At 35.0% G+C, this 22419-nt stretch overlaps 1 protein-coding gene across 1 annotated transcript in view; it reads right to left on the bottom strand.

The window, feature by feature from the left end:
• Positions 1 to 22419, bottom strand: part of GRIK2 (glutamate receptor, ionotropic, kainate 2) — a gene marked incomplete at its 5' end in the record, with an annotated part of 284674 nt that overhangs the window by 8225 nt on the left and 254030 nt on the right. Inside the window, one exon of the mRNA XM_009893855.1 lies at positions 8969 to 9219. Within this exon, the coding sequence (XP_009892157.1) occupies positions 8969 to 9219 (251 nt within the window). The remainder of the gene's footprint in view (positions 1 to 8968; positions 9220 to 22419) is intronic.

The raw sequence follows: 22419 nt of genomic DNA, 5'->3' as shown, positions 1-22419 counted from the left end.
AGAGAAATCCCAGAGGATGGCATAGGGTAATTGCTCAGCAGCCCCGAGGGCTCTCTCTCATGCAGGATTCCAAAAGGTTTCATCCTGTCATCTCTCCTTTCAACATGTATATGAGGCCACTGAGGAGATAATGAAATAATTTGGGCTGTGGTGTCATCGGCATGCAGATGATACACAGTCCTACTCTCTTGTCAGACCAGGATGGTGCAGTCATTTTGTGCTTCCAGTACCTGGCTGAAATAGGAGTATGATGGCAGCTTAATCCCAGGGAGATAGGTGCTATGTTGGACAAGTAAAAGGGAGCATTCAGAAGATATTATCTACCCTTATTATTCAGTTCTACCTCTTGTGAAAGAGACTTCCAGTCTCAGATTTCTCCAGGTTCCTAAGTCTGGTTCTGGGTTTTCAAATTGGATCAGTGATGATAACTACTATTTGTCACTTGTATTTCAGTCAATGGCAATAATTTCTACTGCTGTGAAGCTTGCCACACCAGTCCAGGTCTTCTAGAACATATTACCGCAGTCCAGTGTCCCTGGACAATGGCTACAAATGAGTGTCAGGTGTTTAATAAGTGCTGATAATAAGTCATGGTACTTCAGCCATGTAGCTGCTGCTGAGCAAATAAATAATGGAATATATGGTACTGCCTATCTAATTTAGAATGACATCCAATGCAACATTTTAATGGTTCTGTATGTTACAATCACAACTGTACAAGGGTGTTTCTCTGCCTTTCAGCAGAGATGATCCTGATTGCACTAAAATCAGTCACATGAGATCTTGTGCTTTCAGCCACTGAATGTGAAAGTTCATTCACCTGTTAAATCATTTTTGATCCTAGATCTAAATTCATTCTCTGTTCGTCCAAGGAAGGTCAGGTTTGTTGATCTTCAGGCATGGTGAAAGGAAGTGATGATGCTATGTTTGGATCCTTTGAATCTATCTGGATTAAAATACTGTATATAACACCATAAAGTTTAATTTGAAAATAAATAGTCCATCTTAGAGAGTCATTTTAGAAAATAAATACAACCTTTCTTACCTGAATTTTGCTGTATCTAAATAGCTTTTTTTAAAGTGTGTTGAGCTAAAGTCCACTGTATATTATTCGCTGTAAAAATCTATATTAGTTTTGTCGTTCGGTGTGATAGTATAAATATAAAACTTGATATGGCCTCAAATCATATTGAACAGAGAGAGACTAATAGTATTAATTTAATGCCAACAGTTTCTACTGTTTTGGAAATGCTACTACTATAGTCATACTGCAGTACATAATATCAAAATGGTTAGCATCCATTTCTCTATAATTACATGGTTTCATATGGCTGTCTAGGATATTTTCTCAATCTAAAAGGCAGCTGGAGGTGTTTGTTGTTACTTTGCTGGTTTATACAAAAATCAAAGTAATCTAAATCAGGTGAACAAAACTGTGTTTAGTACTACACTTAGCTATAGATGATTATAGCTGATTAATTCAAAATGCAAAGATTAATATTATATATTAAAATATTTGTATGCATGACAAGCTAAAGTAATATTTAGGGGAAGACTATGAAAAAATATTAGAAAGACATAAATTTTCTATAATCTGACATTTTTTTCCTTGAGAACGAAGAACTTTTTTTTCAGAGGAGCCAAGAATTATATGTGAATATTTCTCCCTTCTACTGTTAAAAGTGATCTGTACTTGCTATAAAATAAATGACATGTAACCGTTTCCAAAAATTTTCTATAGAAATTTAAATTCTTGTCAAACATAAAATATTTCATAACTCAGACCTGTGATTTAAGCCCTGATCTTAGAGTGAATATCTATGGAGCAATAGTGAGCCTCCTGAAATCATATTCCTACATTTGGATTTGTGCAATGGTCAGCTTTACACACATTTCTAATGTTTCTGTTCTTTTTTTCTTGAATGATACAAATTAAGAAATTAAAAATACCTCAGAACAAGGTCCATTACCAAACAGATATTGGTTGAGCTGCAGTCAAAAATCAAAATAGAGATCTTGTTTCTAATGTTTTATTGTTTCCAAATGATTTTTAAAATGCCACAGTCAATCAAGTTGCTTTTTTCCGCTTTTTCCGTTTTTGTCTTTTCATATCTTTTTTTTTTTCTGTGAAAAGTGAGAGGTTTTGTGGACTTGATTTTGGGTTTTGTGGGTTTTGTTTTATTTTGTTGGGTTTTGTAACAGTTTCTTCGATTAGAAAATATCCTTTAATATATACTTAGGAGGTTTCAAAGAGGGCATTTAATTATAATTAATACCTCAACTTGAAGTAATCTGTACACTTACACACATACATCCACATACAGTGCTCAAGGGAGTACAGGATGATAGAAGTTCCCAATTTTCCAACTGCATATCTGCAGAATGCAATGTGCTAAAGTTAGAAAAACATTTCCTTTCATAAGCTGTCACAGCTGCTGCTGCTTTTCCCAGACAACATTAAAAATTCTGAGGTTACTCCATTACAAAATGTGAAATGACAATACAGGCTGTATCACTGACTGTATGTTGTATAAAAGTTACTTGAGATATAATTCCCAAAGCTTTTACGTTGATTTACCAAGAATACCCACATTCTTTTATTTGTTGTAGCCTAAGGAACAGGCTTTTCAACTTTAAAGTCTTTTGAACTTGTGTCCCCCTGGAAAGGAAAAAAAAAATCACTGGGCTGGGATTTACTTTGACGTTGTTCCAAAGTATTATAAATTACTGTCCCAAATATCAAAAGCTTTTGATATTAAACTATTAGGAATGTTCTCTGAACTCAAATAACACTAACATAACTACATTTTTTGAGAAAGTAATGAAAAAGTCTTTAATGAAAACTAATTAAATAAAAATTTGGAAAAAAAAAACAAACCATAAAATATTCTGGTAAATTAAGAAGGGATCCTAAAAATCTTTTAATTTTTCATACGAAATTATCGTGGTAATTTTGTTTTGCACTGTTGTTAAGATAACAACTAAATCAAAGATGTAAATACTGACTTTCTACATATCCTGCTGATAAACAAGCATCCACAATATTTCAGTACTGATTAACTTCTTCCTGTAAGACCATTCCATTTAGGGGAAGTTACATGTATGCACTTTGCTCACCTCAGTTCTGAAAAGAAGCATTCTAAGACATAATGAATTAAATTTTTCCTGGTGCAGATGGATTGTAGAAGGACCTTGGCAAATAAAGTCATATTAGCTTTTACACTAACTTCATGTAAACAAATCAAGAACATTTAAAGTGTATTTGAGAGAAGCACAAGCAGGACATGGTGTCAACTGTATATGGTTACAGCACAACAACTTTTTCAGCATCACAACCCTTGGCCCAAAGAAACCATAACCAGGATAGGTACAAGGACAACCATTTGCAAGGGTGACAACCGCAATGTTCTATATATTCTACAATGAGCAATGTTCTCTATATTCTTGACGCTGCCTTCAGCAATACTGTGAATTTCATCCTAAAGTTTTCAGCAGTGCTCACGTAGTTTTTACCACACAGCTGACATTTATGGTAATATCTAATTACTATGTGAAGGTGGTATAAAAATGGAAATAATCTCAGAGAAGACTTTAAAAAAAACAACAGCCAAAGACAAAAACAAACCAAAACCAAAGGAAAGGTCGATAAATTCTCAAACTGAGAATCATCAATATATTATGCTAAATACTAATGGTCTTCAAGGTCAATGTTTTCCCTGCCCTTTATGATAATAATATGAGCTACACAAAACTAGATGTATGAAATGGGCATAAACCTGTAACACATTGAAGCACATCAATAAAAAAAAAAAGACATAGTAATTGTTTTAAATGGCTTCTGTTTCTAACATTGCTTATTCATTGCCCTCTGAGTGCCTGTTAAAATCAGGGAGCAGGTCATTCACCAGCAAACGCAATTATAAAATGCAAATGTTGAGCACTTATTGTCAAGATTGGCTAGATAAAAAAGGTCTGCCTCATAATGTGTTTCCAAGCAGATGACATAATTAGATGTTTGTATTATAAACAATAGGAAAGAATACAAGCCTTTAGCGTTTTTTAGAAAGGCTGCAATTTAAAAATAGGTGGGCATTGTGACATAAATTCTATTAAAAAAGAACAATTAAATGTCCCTCTGAGAAATTAGAAGACACCATCTTGTGGTTACTCTTCAGGAAAGCAGCAAGTTTTCTGGCCTGACATCTCCTCCTACCCTTTCCCGATGTGTCAACTGGAATGTCAAATTCTGCCATACACAAGGACAATGCTTTGTCATTCCCAGTATTCCCCTGAAAAAAATCAGTGAGGTTATGTACTAGGTAGGACTAGAGGAATTATTTAGTTCAAAATACACCCCAGGTTATCACATTACTCAAATATGTGTTTGAGGTAAACAGCAAATTCAGAATTATTGGTGATTGTAGTAAAACCACACCTAATTTCTAATAAGTTTAAGACCAAATACTAACATAACTTAAAGTCTCTGCAGCTCAGTAAATCCGCGTGAATTTTTGAGCCGTCTAAGACCAGAAAGTTCTACTTCTGTTACCCTTATATTAACAAACCCAAAACACGGTTTGTGCATTTTGCAGAAAGTGATTGAAATTTTGTAAACAATTTATTTTGGGCAAGAGTGAACCAGTTGAGTTTGTGCTATCTTCAAAGACATATTTAGTCTCATACACAGGTCAGAATCTGCCATTGTAAATAAAATACAGTTTCTGATATCTACTTTGTGTCCAGTCCTGCTAACTGCTCATTCCTTGTACCTTGAGAATAAACTATCTAGAGTGATTTTTCTCAGCTCAATTGTGTAGCTGAGTGTGAATTATTTACCATGGAAAGTTCAATTGTTTTTGGCTTCCTTGGGAAATGTATGCAAAATATAAACCAGTATAAATTTGGTTATTGTTTTATTGCTTTTATAATCAATTATAAATAAATAACTATTTTAGAGAGGCTAATTTAACTGATGTTTAGGTTATGATTTTATCTTGTAACTCCAGAAATACCTTGTTGGCGTTATTGTTTCATCATGCTCTAAGATGTAATCTAGTATCTTGCATTATAGGCAGTCTATGACCAGATATTACCTAGTAAAATAAACAGCAAAGGTACGCTGGCATGTGCCTTATTTCAAATTTTTTGATTAGTTTAAAACTAATAAAATGTACATTGGCTATTTTTTCACAAGCAGGCCTAGTTTTAACCTGGTTATGGCTCAATGAGTTTTGAATGGCCATAAATGACTGCAGAATCGAATCCATATATTCTTCTTTTCACATCCATCAGATATGGTTCTTCTAGAAAATACTTAGTAAACTAGGATACTCATTTTTCTAATAAAATATCCATAGTAAGTGTCAGAGACTGACAGTCTAACTGTGATAACATCCAGGCTTATCTTTGCGTTTGAAAGGTGTCAATAAAAGAGGAATTTCTCTGTGTCTGGAAAGTGTGGTGTCAAGAATTCATAGAATCATAGAATGGTTTAGGTTGGAAAGGACCTGGAAGATCATTGAGTTCCAATCCCCCTGCCATAAACAGGGACACCTCCCACTAAACCAGGTTGCCAAAGGCCACGTACAGCCTGGCCTTGAACACCTCCAGGGGTGGGACATCAAAAACCTCTCTGTGCAACCTGTTCCAGTGCCTTACTACCCTCAAAGTAAAAAATTTCTTCCTAATGTTTAATCTAAACCTGCCCTCTTCCAGTTTAAAGCCATTCCCCCTCATCCTATCACTACGTGCCCATGTAAAAAGTCCTTCCCCAGCTCTCCTGCAGGCCCTCTTTAGGTACTGGAAGGCCGCAATAAGATCTACCTGGAGCCTTCTCCAGGCTGAACAACCCTAACTCTCTCAGCCTCTCCTTATAGGAGAGGTGCTCCAGCCCTCGGATCATCCTCGTGGCTCTCCTCTGGACACACTCCAGCAGGTCCATGTCTTTCTTATGTTGAGGACTCCAGAGCTGGATGCAATACTCCAGGTGGGGTCTCACGAGAGGGGAGTAGAGGGACAGAATCACCTCCCTTGACCTGCTGGCCACACTTCTTCTGATGCAGCCCAGGATCCGGTTGGCCTCCTGGGCTGCAATTGCACATTGCTGGCTCATGTTGAGCTTCTTGTCAATCAGCAAACCCAGGTCCTTCTCCTCAGGGCTGCTCTCCAGCCATTCCCCATCAAGCCTGTATTTGTGCTTAGGATTGCCCCAACCCATATGTAGGACCTTGCACGTGGCCTTGTTGAACTGCATGAGGTTGGCTTGGGCCCACCTCTCCAGCCTGTCCAGGTCCCTCTGGAATTTATGTGTTATGAATTCTGCTTATTGACACCTGTTTCCCAGAAAGACTACAGCTAGTGTCAGATGTTTCCTTTGGATTTTTGAGTACATCAGAAGCATGAATATTCTGAACCACTGTGGTTACAAGATGCAGTAATTTTTAGCAAATAACACAATTATGTCTGCTGCTTTTCTGAGCTCAGTTCCTTTCAAGATTTCAATCTTCCAACTAGGTTCACACCAGCCAGTGTCTCTGTTTACGTATGCACCCCAGGAGCGAGGTGACATTGAAAATGCTAAAACAACATATCTAGATTATACACTTTAAATCTGCATTGCCTCCACACTAGAAGTGCAACCGTATATTTTGTATACATTAAAAAGCAGACTCACATATTAATATGCCAATTTATATCCCAGGACACTCCATATATTCAGCAGCCGAAGTTACCCAATTTCATTTCCTTGTTTGTTAATATGTCCTTTGATCTTCCCTGTATGCAAATGTTGACAAGCATTATACAAATGCCAGAATGATACTCTGATTCTAAAGGGATGAAACTACAAACTGTACCAAAAATAGGTGCCTCCTCTCTCCCTGTGGGTTAGCCAAGGCAGCATTATGTGCATGGTTTACTCATCCCAGCAGAGGAGATGTAGAGACTGGAGACAGATAACAGTACTTCCTATTTCCCTTTTGGTTGCTGCTATTACCTTTCCAAGTCAAAGGGGATCTGCTGCATTTGGAGAGGATGGGAGAAGACATTTACTCAAGGTCTATGGGTGCTGGAGGAAGAGTGGGTGAGGGATGCTGGGGTAGGCCATGTATAGGGATGCTGGCATCATTTTCCTGTTAATTTCATTCCATAAGTAAAGTTCTACAGAAATGTTACTGGTCTCCTGACATCAGGATACCTGGGTATAGTGGGGAGGGGAGAGAAGGGAAGAGATTGATGGCAAGGAAGAAAAAGAAGGGAGACACTTGGCTCTTTCAACTGCTTCAGATTCACTCCTAACTTTTTAAACTAGCTCAATACTTGATGATATGATGAGACCTTTCTGGTACAAGTACTGCTAAAAGGTCCGGTACTTCCAGTCTTTGCTATCTCTATTCATCTTTAACAAACAAAAATAAAAAAGAAGCAAACTAAACCAAAACAAACCAACCAAACATACAAACAAAAAACCCAACAAAACCCAAGCCCACAAACCCATAGATTTGAGAGAAACAAGTCCTTAATTACGAAGTTTCTGTTTGCTTCCTCATGCAAGTTCCAACGTGCAGTTATTGCCACATAAGCTATGCATTCACACCCTGCAGGATACTGCACTCATGTTACAAGATTATTATCAAAACAGTCCTATGTTTTCTAAGTGTTTGTTAAAAATGCAGAAAAGCTAAACCAAATTATACTGATGTCCATATGAAGTCCATATCCACTTTAGGAGTGGATAAAAATGATTGAGACTTACACAGGTTACTTAAGTAACTGTTATCTCTTTGCTGACTAATTTCAGAAACATAACATTCCAATAGTATGTCAACAGAAAGGAATCAGCCTGTAGTATCATCAAGAATAGGATCTAAATGGTCCTTTAACAATTTAATAAAATTTACCCATATTCAAACTGTGTTTAGGACCTTGTGACCTCACACTGCCTTTGTGTGTATTAGAAAAAAAATTATTTAACAATAATAATTTGCATACCAAAAGGTTGCCTCAAAAGAAGTGAAAACAAATTGTAAATTTTCTGAGTAATAATTCAAGTTACAAAAATTCACCAGTAGCATCTGGAAAAATAGCAATATAAATATAGCTGTTGGATTTACAACAGATTTTATGAAATTAAATTACTAAAAAGAAATACAGAAATGCCATAGGTCACAAGTGCCTCAAAAGGAGAAGAAGAAAAAAAGAAAAAGACCTAGTAAAATCCAAATATTTCTCAATTTTAAAAATTCAGAATATGTCATAGCAATAAAATATATAGTTTGTGTTTAGGTTTAAATATGGGTATGTATATATAGATTTATTTATTTATTATGCAAGAAAAAGATAATTCCAGCTAAGAATTTCACAAGTTGTTACTAGTCTTGGCACAATTACAGTATTGTGGTTGTATAAATTGCAAGTACAGAAAAAAATAATGCTAGAATTTTCAAAACAGAATCAGTCATCATATCAGTAGTAAACCCACCAAAAAAAAAAAAATCATGCTGATGTTATCTTTTCCAGATGCTACCAGGACAACTTTGCAAGTATAAACCTCTGTAAAGAACATTTCTATAGAGACATTTTAAGATTTTGACTTTGAGCTACAGATAGTTTGTCTTTTGAAAATCAAAATTATCTGTAGATTAATTTGTTTCCCATTACAGTTTCGGATTTCTTCTTCATCCATAAAATTAACTGCAGTGAACTTCCAGGAGTAAAAAGCTGTCTTTTTTCAGGCTTGAATAAGAGGAGAAATAGTCACTTGTCCTGTAATCTGGCTACAATTAAACACATTGAAGACAAATTAAAAGATGGAAAACTTTGGGCACTTTGCTATGATCCTTTGTTATACAAGTACTGTACTATACAGTAAAAAATCAGTACACATTGCCTACATTTCACTACCAAATGCTTAACATATTATTTAAGTAGACCATAAATATAAAATAAAATAGGAAAAGACAATATTTACCTTTTCCAACTGGGCATTTTTTTTTGATTTGTACAAAAATTCCCCCACTGCCACAAAGACAGAAAGCACCAATCCTGCTGCCAGCACGATGAAGATTCCTCCAATATTTTGAACTCCCAAAGCACTGGCCTCTTTACTTTCCTCCTCTGGGCAGCCATTGCCTCTCCACCACTTCTCTTTCATCATGTGGAGTTTGCCCTCCTCTTGCAGCTGAAGAATTGCTATAGTGATCTTGTCTCTATATGGAGAACCTAAAGAGACCACAGGGAACATATATTGCATGGTGTATATTTTCAGGGAAGTTAGCAATTCCTGATGAGAATAAAATGTAATATAATGTCAGAGGAAAAAACTATATCCTCTACAACCATAACATTTATCAAAAATCCATTTACATGTCACCACAGTCACACTGGTCATGTAAATACAAACCCATGTGCACACACACATTTAAATATATATACACAAAACGATCCAGCTGGTGCTGCCTGTAAGCCAGGTAACTTAATGCAACAAGTCCTTTCACTCTTAATCCCACGGTCTCAAACATCTTCATGCCGAACTATTATATCCAGCCTAACAGTATTCATCTTTCAATTTCCATCAGGCTTTTAATTATGCTGCAGTAGATTTAGTCTAATATACAGTAATCCAGAGGCTGCTTCATAGCTTCGTCCCCTAAAGCTGATATGTAACAAACATAAAAGTCTGATATGTAACAAACACTTTATGCTATTACTTTATCAAAAGAAGAAACAATTTATGCTTCAGGACCAAGCCACAAAAATCTCTATTTGACAGATTGTCAGGCACTTACAGTACCTTCCAAGTATGCACTTACTTATTAACAGTACCAGGTAATAATGCATCCAGAAAGATAAGGTTAAGTGTGTTTGGATAACAGGGATTTAATTTTTCATATTTTAATGCATTTCTCATAATTCAGTATTTTAAAATGACATGATAATTTTGCAGCTTTTCAACTTTTCAATATTTCAAGGTGCCGTTCAAAAGGTAGTGTCGTATCTTTGTATGTCATCTGCTTTATTTTTTCTTTACATAGTGCATAAGGACTTTTGAATGGGTGTTTTAAAATCTACATTAATTAATGAATAATGCCAATGGAGAAAGCTTTTATTTTTTGAATGTTAGAGAGTAAATCACATCAGTTATAAGTGCTTTCTATGTTAAGATTTGTGTAATGTTTAAGGAGAGAATAAAGCCATAATTTTTCTTCTCCTCCTTCAAAAACAGGAACAAAAGACTCTTCATTAAAGTGGTTAAGAAAACCCAGGAAAAAGGCGAGTAGATGAAAAGGCATGGCATCCTCTCTTTCATGTGATATGAATACAATTCTACAAAGAATCCTTCTCTTTTTCTTTCTGTCATAATAATGCTACTTAGTAGCTATAATTTTTACAGTGTTTCCTTTGACTGAATAATAAAATGCATTTTCATTAGCTTGATATCTTTAAAAAAATTCTTCAGCATCATTTAGAGAGATGCTGCCCATTTGACTATTTCATGTACAGTGATCAACTGTGAAGGAGCTGAAGGAGTGAATGGATAGTATATTTTATATTCTTTACACTCTTGGAAAACATTTATTTTCCTTTGGAATTTTTTTTCAATTTCTTCTTGCGTATCTGGAGCTTATAATGAGAATAAAGCCAATAGCAAAGGATTGCTATGCCAGCATGGAAGCAAAACCTAGCAAAACACTGGGCTTTTCCTTTATTCCAGAATAAAAGGTGGGAAAAGTTGGCCTCAAAGTATTTAAACTGCTTTTATCACCTATGTGTAGAAGAGAATGATGTTTTGTACTAGGAACTTTAACAGTATTTACACAGGACTATATAAGAAGCAGAAAGAAAAGAAAACAAATTATTTTCTACTCTCTTGTGTATTCAAGGGACCAAGTCTTATCATTTCAGACCATCCTGATTATGCTGAAACCCTGCAAAACCCTGTTTTTGACACATTTCTTCAGCCAGATGGAAGAAGGAAAGTGGTTAGTCCACAAAAGCCTGGGGAAGTGTAAGTGCACACTATAATATTTGGGGGATATTTTCAGCGTTACACCAGCTATAAATATTTAACAACAACTTAAATAACATTAGATTCTGAGAAATAATTTTGGACTCAGTTTAAGCCATCTTCTGATCTGACAGGCTGCTTTCTAATTAAACTGATTTGCATTTCATTTCCACACTTTCTGTTGGTCTAAAAATAGTCAGTACCAACTATTTTTCATGTATTATTTATATATTCTAGGGACCAGATTTGTACATATACAGTTCTAGTCCATTTGAAGTGCTTAAAAAGTGAATTAACTGAGGAATTAATAGATAGAAACCATAAAGCACAGGCTAATCCTATCTACAATTAGTTAAGTTTATGAGGATGGCATTAGAAGCATGTAGTTAACAGATATTCAGTTCAACAATATCACTTACTGTTGGTGATTTGCAAAATTTTGCACAAAGAGTTGTGCAGTGGACAGATTACAAGCCTTTGGTGTTTCTATTCCAATATTGGGTTTTGTTATTCCTTATTATAATGTCTTTAAAACGGTAATCTTACAATTAAGGATCAATGTGTTCCTACTGCAATATCTGCATTTACTGTACCTTCTTAGCTTGTCTTAAAAATGGTAATCTCACAAGTCAGGATCAATGTGGGATAACCAGCATTGCATACTCCTGCTGTTAAATTAAACATTTAAAATTTTATACCCATGAAAGAGCTAGCATTTAATGTTGTAGGTCTACTCTATTTCTGAATGACTTGCAACGATCTAAATTCATTGATTTATATTTTGTAACAAACAATGAATACACCTAATAATCTAATATTTGAAAAAAAAAATGTTGTTTATACTGATTCAAGTGGTTATTAAGAGAACAAAAGAAGCATAGCAACTATTTTGTTTCCTAAGGTTTTATTTGATCCTAGATTATTTTTCTCATATAAACTGGATTGCAAGTCCCAGCAATGGAAAATCCACCCAGAAGAACCTGAAGAGGCTAAAAGTATCATGGTCTGATCTGTGGATGATAAAGCTAGCATACAAAAAAAAAAGAGAAAATAAATAGAAAATATGGACAAGGCATCCAGATTACAGTCTAGATATTAAAAACCTGTTCCTTGCAGAAATGAAAAATTTCAGCAAGCAAATGTAAAGATTTTTTACATTTACTGGTAATTTTCACTATCCCTCCTATGACATAATTACAGAGATTTTTATTTAAATTCTTTTTTAAAAAATAAATTTAGACCTTCGGAACTGTCAGAATTCCTACGAAGTCTCACATTGCATTTATAGGTGATGATAAGAAGTTTCAGCTCCTACTTTTCTATTAAGTGACATTCCATATATTTCTAATTGCTCTCATAAATAAGAGAAGCTGAGTCTTTGAGGTTTTCCATGCAGATTTCTGTTCCCCAATTTGACTTATAAGGTTAATGTGATTACAGAGGCAAGGCAGTCAGTTCTTGGTTGAGCTTTTGGAAAAGGGTGCATCAGCTAACTGCGCATCATATATACATTGAGAACAAGAAGTCTCAACTATTCAAAGAGTGCTTAAAAACGCTGGCTTTCAGTGTTTCGCTCACTGTGCTGTTTGTCTATAAAGCACCATGACAGATTCAAAGCCATGGTGATAGTCTTTCAATTTATCCTAGACAACTTAGGGAATTCTATCCTCAACAGTGGGGCTGAATGAGACGGTGAGAATTCAGATTTATGAAGAGCTTTCAGAGTTTTAAATTTCTTTTCCATTACAAAGGAATCATTTGGGTGCAGAAAATGGAACTAGGTAAGCTCAAACCAAAAGACAGCCAGTAGCTTTTACTTAATGCTTTTGGATGCAAATTCAAGTCACGGTTCAAAGAGAAGGGTCTTGATTCTGTAGACAAAAAGTCTGAAGCCCTTTCATCACAAAACTGTTGCATTTCAGCATTATGAAAGGCAGAACTTTGGAACTGTCCTCCAGAGATATCCTAGTGCACCCCTTCTGTTCAAGCTATAGTATGTTACTCAGGGTGCATTGTTCAACTGAGTTCTGTATATCTCCAAGGATGGAGGCTCTACAACATCTCTGGGCAACCTGTTGTAGTGTTTGATCACCCTTACTGTGAAGAAGAGGGGGTTTGTGTGTATTTTTTCCTCTCATGTTTAAATGGAATTTATTTCGTTTCAGTTTATGCTCTATGCCTCTTGCTTAGTAGCTGGGTGCCAGTGAAAAAATTTTGACTCTTTCCATTATTTTCCCTCATCAGGTACTTATACATATTGATCAATTCGCCCCTGAGCTTCCTTCTCTTCTTCAGGCTGAACATTCCCAGCCCTGTCAGCCTCTCCTGTAAGCTTCAGAAAGGCTGTGGCCAGTTTGCTTTCAATTGTTATATATCCCTCAGAAGAACCTTAAAGTATTGTAGTTAAACTACAGGACACTGGGTGGAGGGTAATACTTATTTAGTGAGCCCGGGTTACTGGGAAATGAGTGAAAAAGGAGTACTTAACCAGGAAATGCAAGAGAGACAAAATAAATAGCTGGTGCTCTGGCTTTTTCAGATCAAGAATGCCAAAACCCATGCAAACACCATGTGCTGGGATGCAACACACTAATTTGTATCTACTTAGGGGCCATATATAAGGACAGAGACATTTTACATTTGTAGATGAGTCCTGGACAGTGCAACACATACATATGGTCTTAGACACTATAAGATCAACATGGAAGTTTTAATAATGTCTTTGCTTCAGTTACATCTGTTCAGTAAATTCCTACTAGAAACCGCTTCTCTAAGGCAGAGTGTGTTTGCAACAGCTACTGGACATCAAGTGTTTTGGCAATTCTTTATTGATACAAAGCTCAGTCTCTTAACATGTCTCTCAAATAGTGCTTCAATATGCTCATCCTTCTGAGGTAGCAATAAAAGAAAGTTCTTTCATCAAATATGCTACACATTCTTACATTTCAGCAACAATAAATTAACTGCTCAAGCAGTTGAAATTCTCAAATTAGTTTCAATACATGGTTTGACCTGCATAAAAATAAATAATTTGCACCTATTTTTTGTGCATTATGTTCAACTAATGAAGACAAATGTATTAATTTGTTTTAGTTACAGAAGAAGTGAAGCTCAGCACTTTTATGCATGTATAAGTGATGAATATTACAGTCCAAATTATATGAAGGATTACAGATTAAGTGCAGGCAAGCAGAAGAAAAAAAGCTTCCTGTGTTGGTACATGGTTTCCTATTTATTCCTATAGAGACAAATCTGTTTATATGTCTCATCTCCAAGGACTGGTAAAAAATGCTCATATTACGTAATTTGTATGCTCTGAAGGGAATAAGCAGCTTCAAGAGAACTAGGGTGTCTTAACAATAAAACCAACTGATTGCTTAGATATTTTTTTTTTTTTTATGATTATTTTTTGTAGTGCTTTAGATTTTTGAAAATTCTAGGCAGGGGACAATGTTTATACTTTTAGTATTGAAGTTCAGAGTGCAAAAACTGCACAGAGTTCATTACGCTATTTGGAATTACCTAAGAAGTTATAATATATATACATAAACACATATGCACATTTTCTACATAGTCAGAGTGCTGGGCTGTAAGATGGAAATTTTCCTCTAGCAGCAGTATTTTATAACAGGCAATAGACAAGGATAGCTCAGATATCCTCAGTGTCCCACACAATATAAACAGAAAATAGCTACAGAGTCTGAAATCTCAACAAGGATTAAATTGAAAGCCAGTGTTGACTTTTGAGTTTAGTACTTTACAGAGGAAATGCAGGAATATATTTTCATCAATGTAAAATTTAAACTCCTGAACTGTTCAGTATTTTCAGATATGTAGAATTTGGTTTCAGTTATGTTAGCCAAGTGTATTGTTAACAATTTTGGGGACTAAATTAATACATCATTTGCCTGTTATTTCCTTCAGTTTTGGAACTGCCTGCTTTTTGAAAGGTTCCTGAATCATTTATATCTGTGGCTTTGTTGGTTTTACATAAAACATTTACATTTTTACTCACTTCTGTTAAATTACAACTCTTCTATTTCTGCCACTGAGATACATCTCAGCTTTTTGCAACTATCCCAACACAGGGAAGGTTCTCAGGATCGTCTTCAGATGCAGTTTAACAGCTGTCTGTGCAGAAATCCCATCTCCTTTTCCAAATCCCAGTTTGTTTGTTATCACTACTTCCTCCATACTATGACTAGTGCTCATCCAGCCTCATTAGCAGCTACATAGTTAAACACAAAGTAAATTAATTTTATGAAAGCAGATGAACAGTATTCTGCCAGTTTATGTCACTAAACCAGCTCATATAGTTATCAGGTTTTGCAAAATGCAGCAGCCCTATGCCAGTTTAAAATGATAGTGAAAGTTGATCTTTACTTTCTTATTCAGGTATGTTATAGGTAGAAACGTTATGCCTGGAAGTTTTTTGTTTGGGTTTTTTTTTGTTGTTGTTGTTTTTATTAAAATAAGGGACCTGGTTCCCAGAATCAGATAAATAAATCTTTACTAGCCCTGTCGGTTCTAATAGACGTAAATTAAAAATAAAGGAACAGGCTGACTTGTGCACCTGTACAGGAACAGTAAAAAACACCATATAGAATGGAAGCACTAAGCATGCTAAAGACTGTCATCAAACACTTCTTTAGAGAAAAAAGTCTGTCTGTTCCTGCAAATCAGTCCTGATAAAGCATTTTGAAAGCAAAAAAGATCTTTATCTTCTAACCAAGAAGACAAAAACTCTATCAGAACTGAACATTGACAAGAATTGAAATGATGTGATTGGCCTGATGACATTCTCCACACTAAAACATGAAATAAGGTGTAGATACTCAGCAATTAAAATAAAACATTCCAAACCAAACCTTTCAGTGAGTCTTATAATCTTCTCTAAGAATAAAAGAAAAAAAAAAGAAAAGATATAGAGAAAAAAGAAGAGGAGGAAGGGGAAGAGAAAAAGAAAGAGAAAGAGAAAAGAGAAAAGAGAAAAGAAAGAGAAAGAGAAAGAGAAAGAGAAAGAGAAAGAGAGAAAGAGAGCTGGATAAACAATGGCATCCAAATAACAGAATACAGTAAAGTAGAGTAGAATAGACTAGACTAGATTTCAGTTGGAAGGGACCTGCAACAATCATCTAGTCCTGACCAATTCAGGGGTGACCTAATGCTAAATCATACTGTTAAGGGCATTGTCCAAATGCCTCTTAAACACTGACAGGTTTGGGGCATCAACCACCTCTCTAGGAAGCTTGTTCCAGTGTTTGACCACCCCCTTGGTAAAGAAATGCTTCCTAATGTCTGGTCTGATGCAGCTTTGAACCATTCCCACATGTGCTATCACTGGGTACCAGGGGACAAGATCAGCACCTCCTTCTCCACTTCCCCTCTTCAGGAAGCTGTGGAGCACAATGACGTCACCCCTCAGTCTTCTTTTCTCCAAACCAGTCAAACCTAGTCTCCTCAGGCCTGTCTCAGAGGACATGCCTTCCAGCCCTGTCACCAGCTTTCTTGCTCTCCTCTGGACACATTCAAGTATCTTCATATCCCTCTTAAACTGTGGGGCCCAGAACTCATTATCATTATGATACTTATCTGTATCATAAACCTACTCCCTTCAGAAGAATTTACAACTGCAGGATAACAATGCTACATGTTCTCATTCAATCTGAGTTTAAAGAATAGACTGCCCCCTACTTTGGCGGTGGCTATAATGTCTGACTATGGACAACTGTACATTCAATTTTGAGCTTCATTTCCATGTCATTTCTGGAGAATGGAAGGCTTTCTATTCATACTGTAGTCTCTCTTAAACTGGACTTCATTTTAGCACAGTTATAGATAGCACCTACAGCAGGAAAAATTTCTAGCACCACTATGTTCTAAGTATGTAATAACAGATTGAATTTCTTTACTAGAAAACATTCCAAGCATTTGTTTAAAATATTAATTTGGATGTAGTTCATGTTCTAAGTGTAGAAAATGTTTAACAAAAAAAAGTTAATTCAGATATGTAGCTGTAGAATTCAAGGCTTTGGCCTTTTAAATGCTAGACAAAACATAGGAGGCAACATCCTACACATCTGTAGGATGATGAAGTGTTATCCTTACACTTACAAGGCATTTACTCCAATTTTATCTGCTTTTTATTTCACAGGCAAGCTCCAGAAGTAAACTAATTTTTAGATGATTACAAAACCAGGCTGTAAATCTCTGTCTGGAATGATAAATGCGGCAAGGGAGGAGGCTGAATGAATTCTAAGAGGAGAGTTAAAACTATTTTGAGATCATCTTCATAGTATCTTTTTTCACTTTCTATTGCATATTTAGGAAATAACAGTTATTTATTTGTTCGTATTTTTACTGCATTAAGTTTTAATCATTTAAATTGCAAACATCTATTACAAGATTTTGTTGTTAAGTAATTTGTATTCCCTACTGTGCCTTCATTTAAAATTTTCTATATTTGGAAACATGCACTTAAATAAAAATGGCAGGCAATTAAATCTTTTGTAAAATACCTGCATTAATAACAAGGTCAGGTCAGTTAAAATTTTTCAATATTATAAAATAAAAATTTTTACTGTGAATATTTTTTCTAAGTCACTCCCTAGAGACAGAAAAGTTAATATAAATCAGCTGGACATATACAGTGTTATTGGATACAACATGATAATTAAGTGTTATACATTTGCTGATTAAACTATTTGTTTAAATTCTGTTTGAATCCAGCACCCTATCACTGGGGTAGGAAGAACACTGGTGTATTGCATTTATTAATGGCTTAGAAAATATAAATAATTCATGAAGTCATATTCCTAGAGAAGATATGAAATAGCAGATCATAAATTATTGCCTGAAACCCTTTTTTTCTGCAGTGAAATCTTTAATTTAAGTGAGTGGAGTGTGAAATACTCTTTCTAGATTCTATGTCTGATGGAATTAGATGAATACTACTGTCTTGAAATGTGCTTACTCCAAACAACATTTTAATTACATGTTACACAGCTGACTGAAAATGAAAAAAAAAAAAAAAAAAAAAGAAAGCCAACTCTACTCTTGGTTCTGATTTGCCAAAAATTAAAGATTTGAATGCCTGAGTTAAAAAATGTTAACTACGTTTTGCAAAAGTATACAAATAAATTTCTATGTGCAAGTGATCTGCACATTACATTAGTTGGCCAAATAGACTTTTTGGAAGTCATGGGTGAATAAGTAAAATATTCAGAGTCCTTAAGAACAACATACTGTCAAAAATACACTTTTTTTTTTCTCTAAGAGATAAAAATGTTTGTAAACAAAGACTTTTTTTTTTTTATATTTCATTAGAATTTACAAAGACACCTTCAGTAAAAATGTCACTTCTGAACCAATAGAACATTGAAGTTTTGTTTCATCCTTTGAACTTAAGTGAGTATACGGATATCAGGGGCCTGCAGCCAATGCATCTCTGCTGGAAGTCTGTTTATTTTATTCATATACTTTTCTTTTTGACATGGGAGGTGAAACTTGTTTGTATCACAGTAGCTAACAGCTTTCTATTGTGAATATATAAGTATGCACTGCGTAGGTATATTTTATGTACTCACCTGAAAAAATTTTGATACATGGATCTGTTTTACCATTGCAAGTTATTGCATCTTCGTATAATAGGTGGTTCTGTAAGACTTAGCTTGGCAATGAAGTGTTGGTAGATTTATTCACTTGATGTTTTGACCCCAAAATATATTGTTTAATTTCATTTATATCCTGAGAGTTGTCTTTTATCCCCATGTACAGTGAAGAGTCTCTATATCATTGGGAGAGTGCACATTTCTTTTTTTAAAAAAAAAAAAGTTAAAAGTTTAATATTAAAGATCTGAGCCTCAAGCCCTTTCCAATGTTTTTCAGGGCATCTTGATAATCCATCAGTATGGAAAGATCAAGGATGCAAATGGTGATATGCTGTAGTAGGAAAAGTCATCGTTTGACACAGCAAGGGAAAAGTAAGTCAAAAAACTAGTAAAAGTGAAGATAGTCATGTAACAGATTCAGCTCACTATGTTTTGCATTTGAGATATTATTAATATTAATAGCACAATTTATTTTCTTATAATAGCTGCACAGGAAGAAAGGATAAGAAAATGTGTATTTCATCTTTTTCTCAGAGTGTTTTTTATCTCACCATTATCAGATATTATAGGAACATCATTGCTATACAGCTAAAGCCCCCTCTTAATCTAATTCTGTAACTTTCCACAGCTCAACAATCACAAAGCAACAGTAGAGAAATGGCTATCTCTAATTTCTTATATGTGCCATATCTCAAACACCACTTTCTATTTTTTATTTAAGAGTTAGAAGAGACATATATGCAAATTTTTAGGATTACTTACACCTACCATTTTTCATTTTCAAAATGTCAAAGGCATTACTTTGCATTTGTCTTCACACGTACAGAGTTTGTCTGGCATATACAGGTTAGTCCTGAGTTGCCACATTAGTGCAGATCATCTGAAAAGTGCATGCTCAGTAGGTCTGCTCATATGGAATGGGTTTGACGTATACACTTGTCAGCCATTTATGTATTCCAGGTTCAACAGAGAAGCAAATGGCAATTCAACAGAAAATCTGTCCAAGCCAGACAGAAAGTAGCCTGCTGTCTAACATGCTGAAGAGAAACAAGAATTTGGAAAAGAAATAAGTACCTGAAACCACCACAGAGAGATGAAGATTTGCTTTTTTACAAAACATGATTTCAAATATGTTTCTTCCAATTGGAGAGTAAAAAGTAAAAAAAAAAAAAAAAGTGAAAAGTAGCTTTGCAGACCATTAAGGCCCTAATATAGAGTGCATAGAAGCAAATTTCTAACCTTTCATGTTCACTTCACATTAACAGTGACGTTAATAAATACTCATTATGGAAAACAGCATTTTTCACATAATATTCCTGTGTTTTACAGTATGTTGACCATAGAAAAGTTGTATTAACTGTGTTTCAGTAAGTCATATTGCTGGATAGACTAGGTTTTCTTGAAAAAAGTTACAATTTCTGTTTGATGAGAAGACCATAGGCAAGTGGAAATATCATAAACATTTAGGAATCTTTTGCAGTGGCAAATTTATCCCAACTGGGATTTACTGAAAAGAAAAAAAAAAAAAAAAAAATTAAATACCTTTATCGTACATGATGAAGAAATTGGAGTTTTAAAACTACTGGAGGTTATAAGTAACACTTTCAAGAATCTATCTTTAAGACCAGAAGTTATTCTGCATACGCAAAGGGTTTGTTCTGTCCCCACCCCCTTTCATTCGTTTGCTTTCTGTGTCTTTTCTCTGTTTCTCTCTCTTTCTTTTTCCCTCCCTCCACCCCTCCCCTTCTTCCTCCCTCAAATATCAACCTTGGATGAGGAGGTGCATGCCCAAACAAAGCTAAATTCTAACTACTAACTGAAATAATATGTATTTCTAGTAGGTAATGATACATATTCATATATTTATTGTTAGAAATAAACTACACAGCATACTTCAAGCTTTATGCATGTTAACAAAAGTTTTCCTGTCTACCAGATTCATTGATGAAGAACACAGGACTGGTAAAATAGCGCCACCTAATAGGACATGCCAGAATAAAGGTAATACAAAATCCTGACATGTGGAGCTTGAAACTGGAAGGGGGCAGGGGGTGGGGGGGAGAGGAGTGCTCTAGCAAAGCAAGTGTTACAATCCTGGTCACAAAGCTATAAACAAAGTTGCAAAGACAGAAAATAAAACAAACACAACCCCAGTTACAAATAGGTCCTCCCTTATCTGTTGCAAAGTATCAGTTGCTGTCAAACATCTCATCCCAGGTCTGTTCTTCCCTTCTCTTTTCATTATAAATGAAGTTTTTCTAGCCTAGCACCATAGGTGGCTGACTGAAAATGAATTCAAGTATATACAAGACTGTTACCTCAATTTATAAACATGTATCATAAGAATCATTCATTGTATGTTACCCAATTCACTATTTCTAATGTATTTTTCAGTGCTGTGGGTGTCATATGTAACTTATTAAATAAAGTTAACAGAAAAGATATCATACAGAATGCAGCCTTGCACCTATTCCAAACATAAGTGTATTTTGTTGATTTTAAAGGGATACACTGGTCCTTCTTTGTGACAAAGGTACATAATTTCCAATTTCCTTCATCAAGGCTACATTTGAGTAATCTAAACTTTGTTTACTTCATTAATGCTTTTAGAAGGATTAAAATAATCATGTACACTCAGATTTTGCTGCTTCAGTGTATTTGGAAGGAGTTGATACCTATGCATCTGCTGTTTTTTTCTCCTCCTCTTGTCCAACTTTCTTTCTCTGAATTTATAACTTTCACATCGTGAGCAGAGAGGTTTTACTGTAGTACCCTAAGATGGTGCTATATTTGGGTGGTTGCATTTTCTGAGTGATTATTCTATCATAAACTACTCTGATAGCATATTTTTTCTGTTAGGAAAGCTTTTAGCTCTTCTGTTTGTAGCTACTTAGACTCAAGCAAATTATGTTCTCACTAACTATTGTTCCATTAGCCTTCAAAAGGAACAAGATATGTTGCACCTACACCCTTTGATGCTGTTCTCCAAAAACAACCATATCCATTCTACTGTATTCAACATAAGGCCTGTAACAACTTTATTCGACAAATTCAACCTTACATGCAAATATTTCCGCAATTTCAAGACACTATTCCAGGAGATAAACTGGGTATTTTTGTAAATTTGGGGAGATGACATCTTTATCATTCAGATACTGTGCCTCTAATACAAATAGTTCTGTATTGTTGTTCTTTATTGCTTAGAGATGTATCACTTCCCAAATAGGCATAAGCAGTAACATGTGCTTTGTTTGTGAAACTGCTACACTGTAGTTTTACAAGCACTTGACAAGTTAATCTTAGGATTATTAACTCTAAAAAGATATTACTCAATTACATGTCTATAAAATTATTCCATAAACATTAAGTAATGATTAAATCTACTTCTGTAGATTTAACCATGTCTTAAGTTGTTTTAAAGACTTTGGAATTATGTTTTCTTGTAGAAATGAGATTAGCTATAATGCATGGGTTTGTTTTGTACTGTCCACTGCTAGGAAAGATTTCTTAGCTTAAATAAAGCAATATATTTAACAAAAACTATTCTGACTGGTACAATGGATATGCTTCTTCTTAAGATCTCCTTTCAAATGAATGTGTGAACTATGCATTATTTTTAGAAGAGGCTGCCCAATCTCTTTCCTCTGAGACTGTGCAGCTAATACACAGGATACAAAACTTTTCTAAATGTTAGTTCTCTGGATAACATTTTATAGATACTGCCCTAACACAAGATTAATATCTTACTCTTAGATGTTCTGGGATAGCTCGAGATGCTGTGTCACTGTACCTTCATGTCTTTTG

Source organism: Charadrius vociferus, unplaced genomic scaffold (genome assembly GCF_000708025.1).
Source record: "Charadrius vociferus isolate BGI_N301 unplaced genomic scaffold, ASM70802v2 scaffold129, whole genome shotgun sequence".
NCBI lineage: Eukaryota > Metazoa > Chordata > Aves > Charadriiformes > Charadriidae > Charadrius > Charadrius vociferus.
This window is presented reverse-complemented; position numbering and strand designations above follow the sequence as displayed.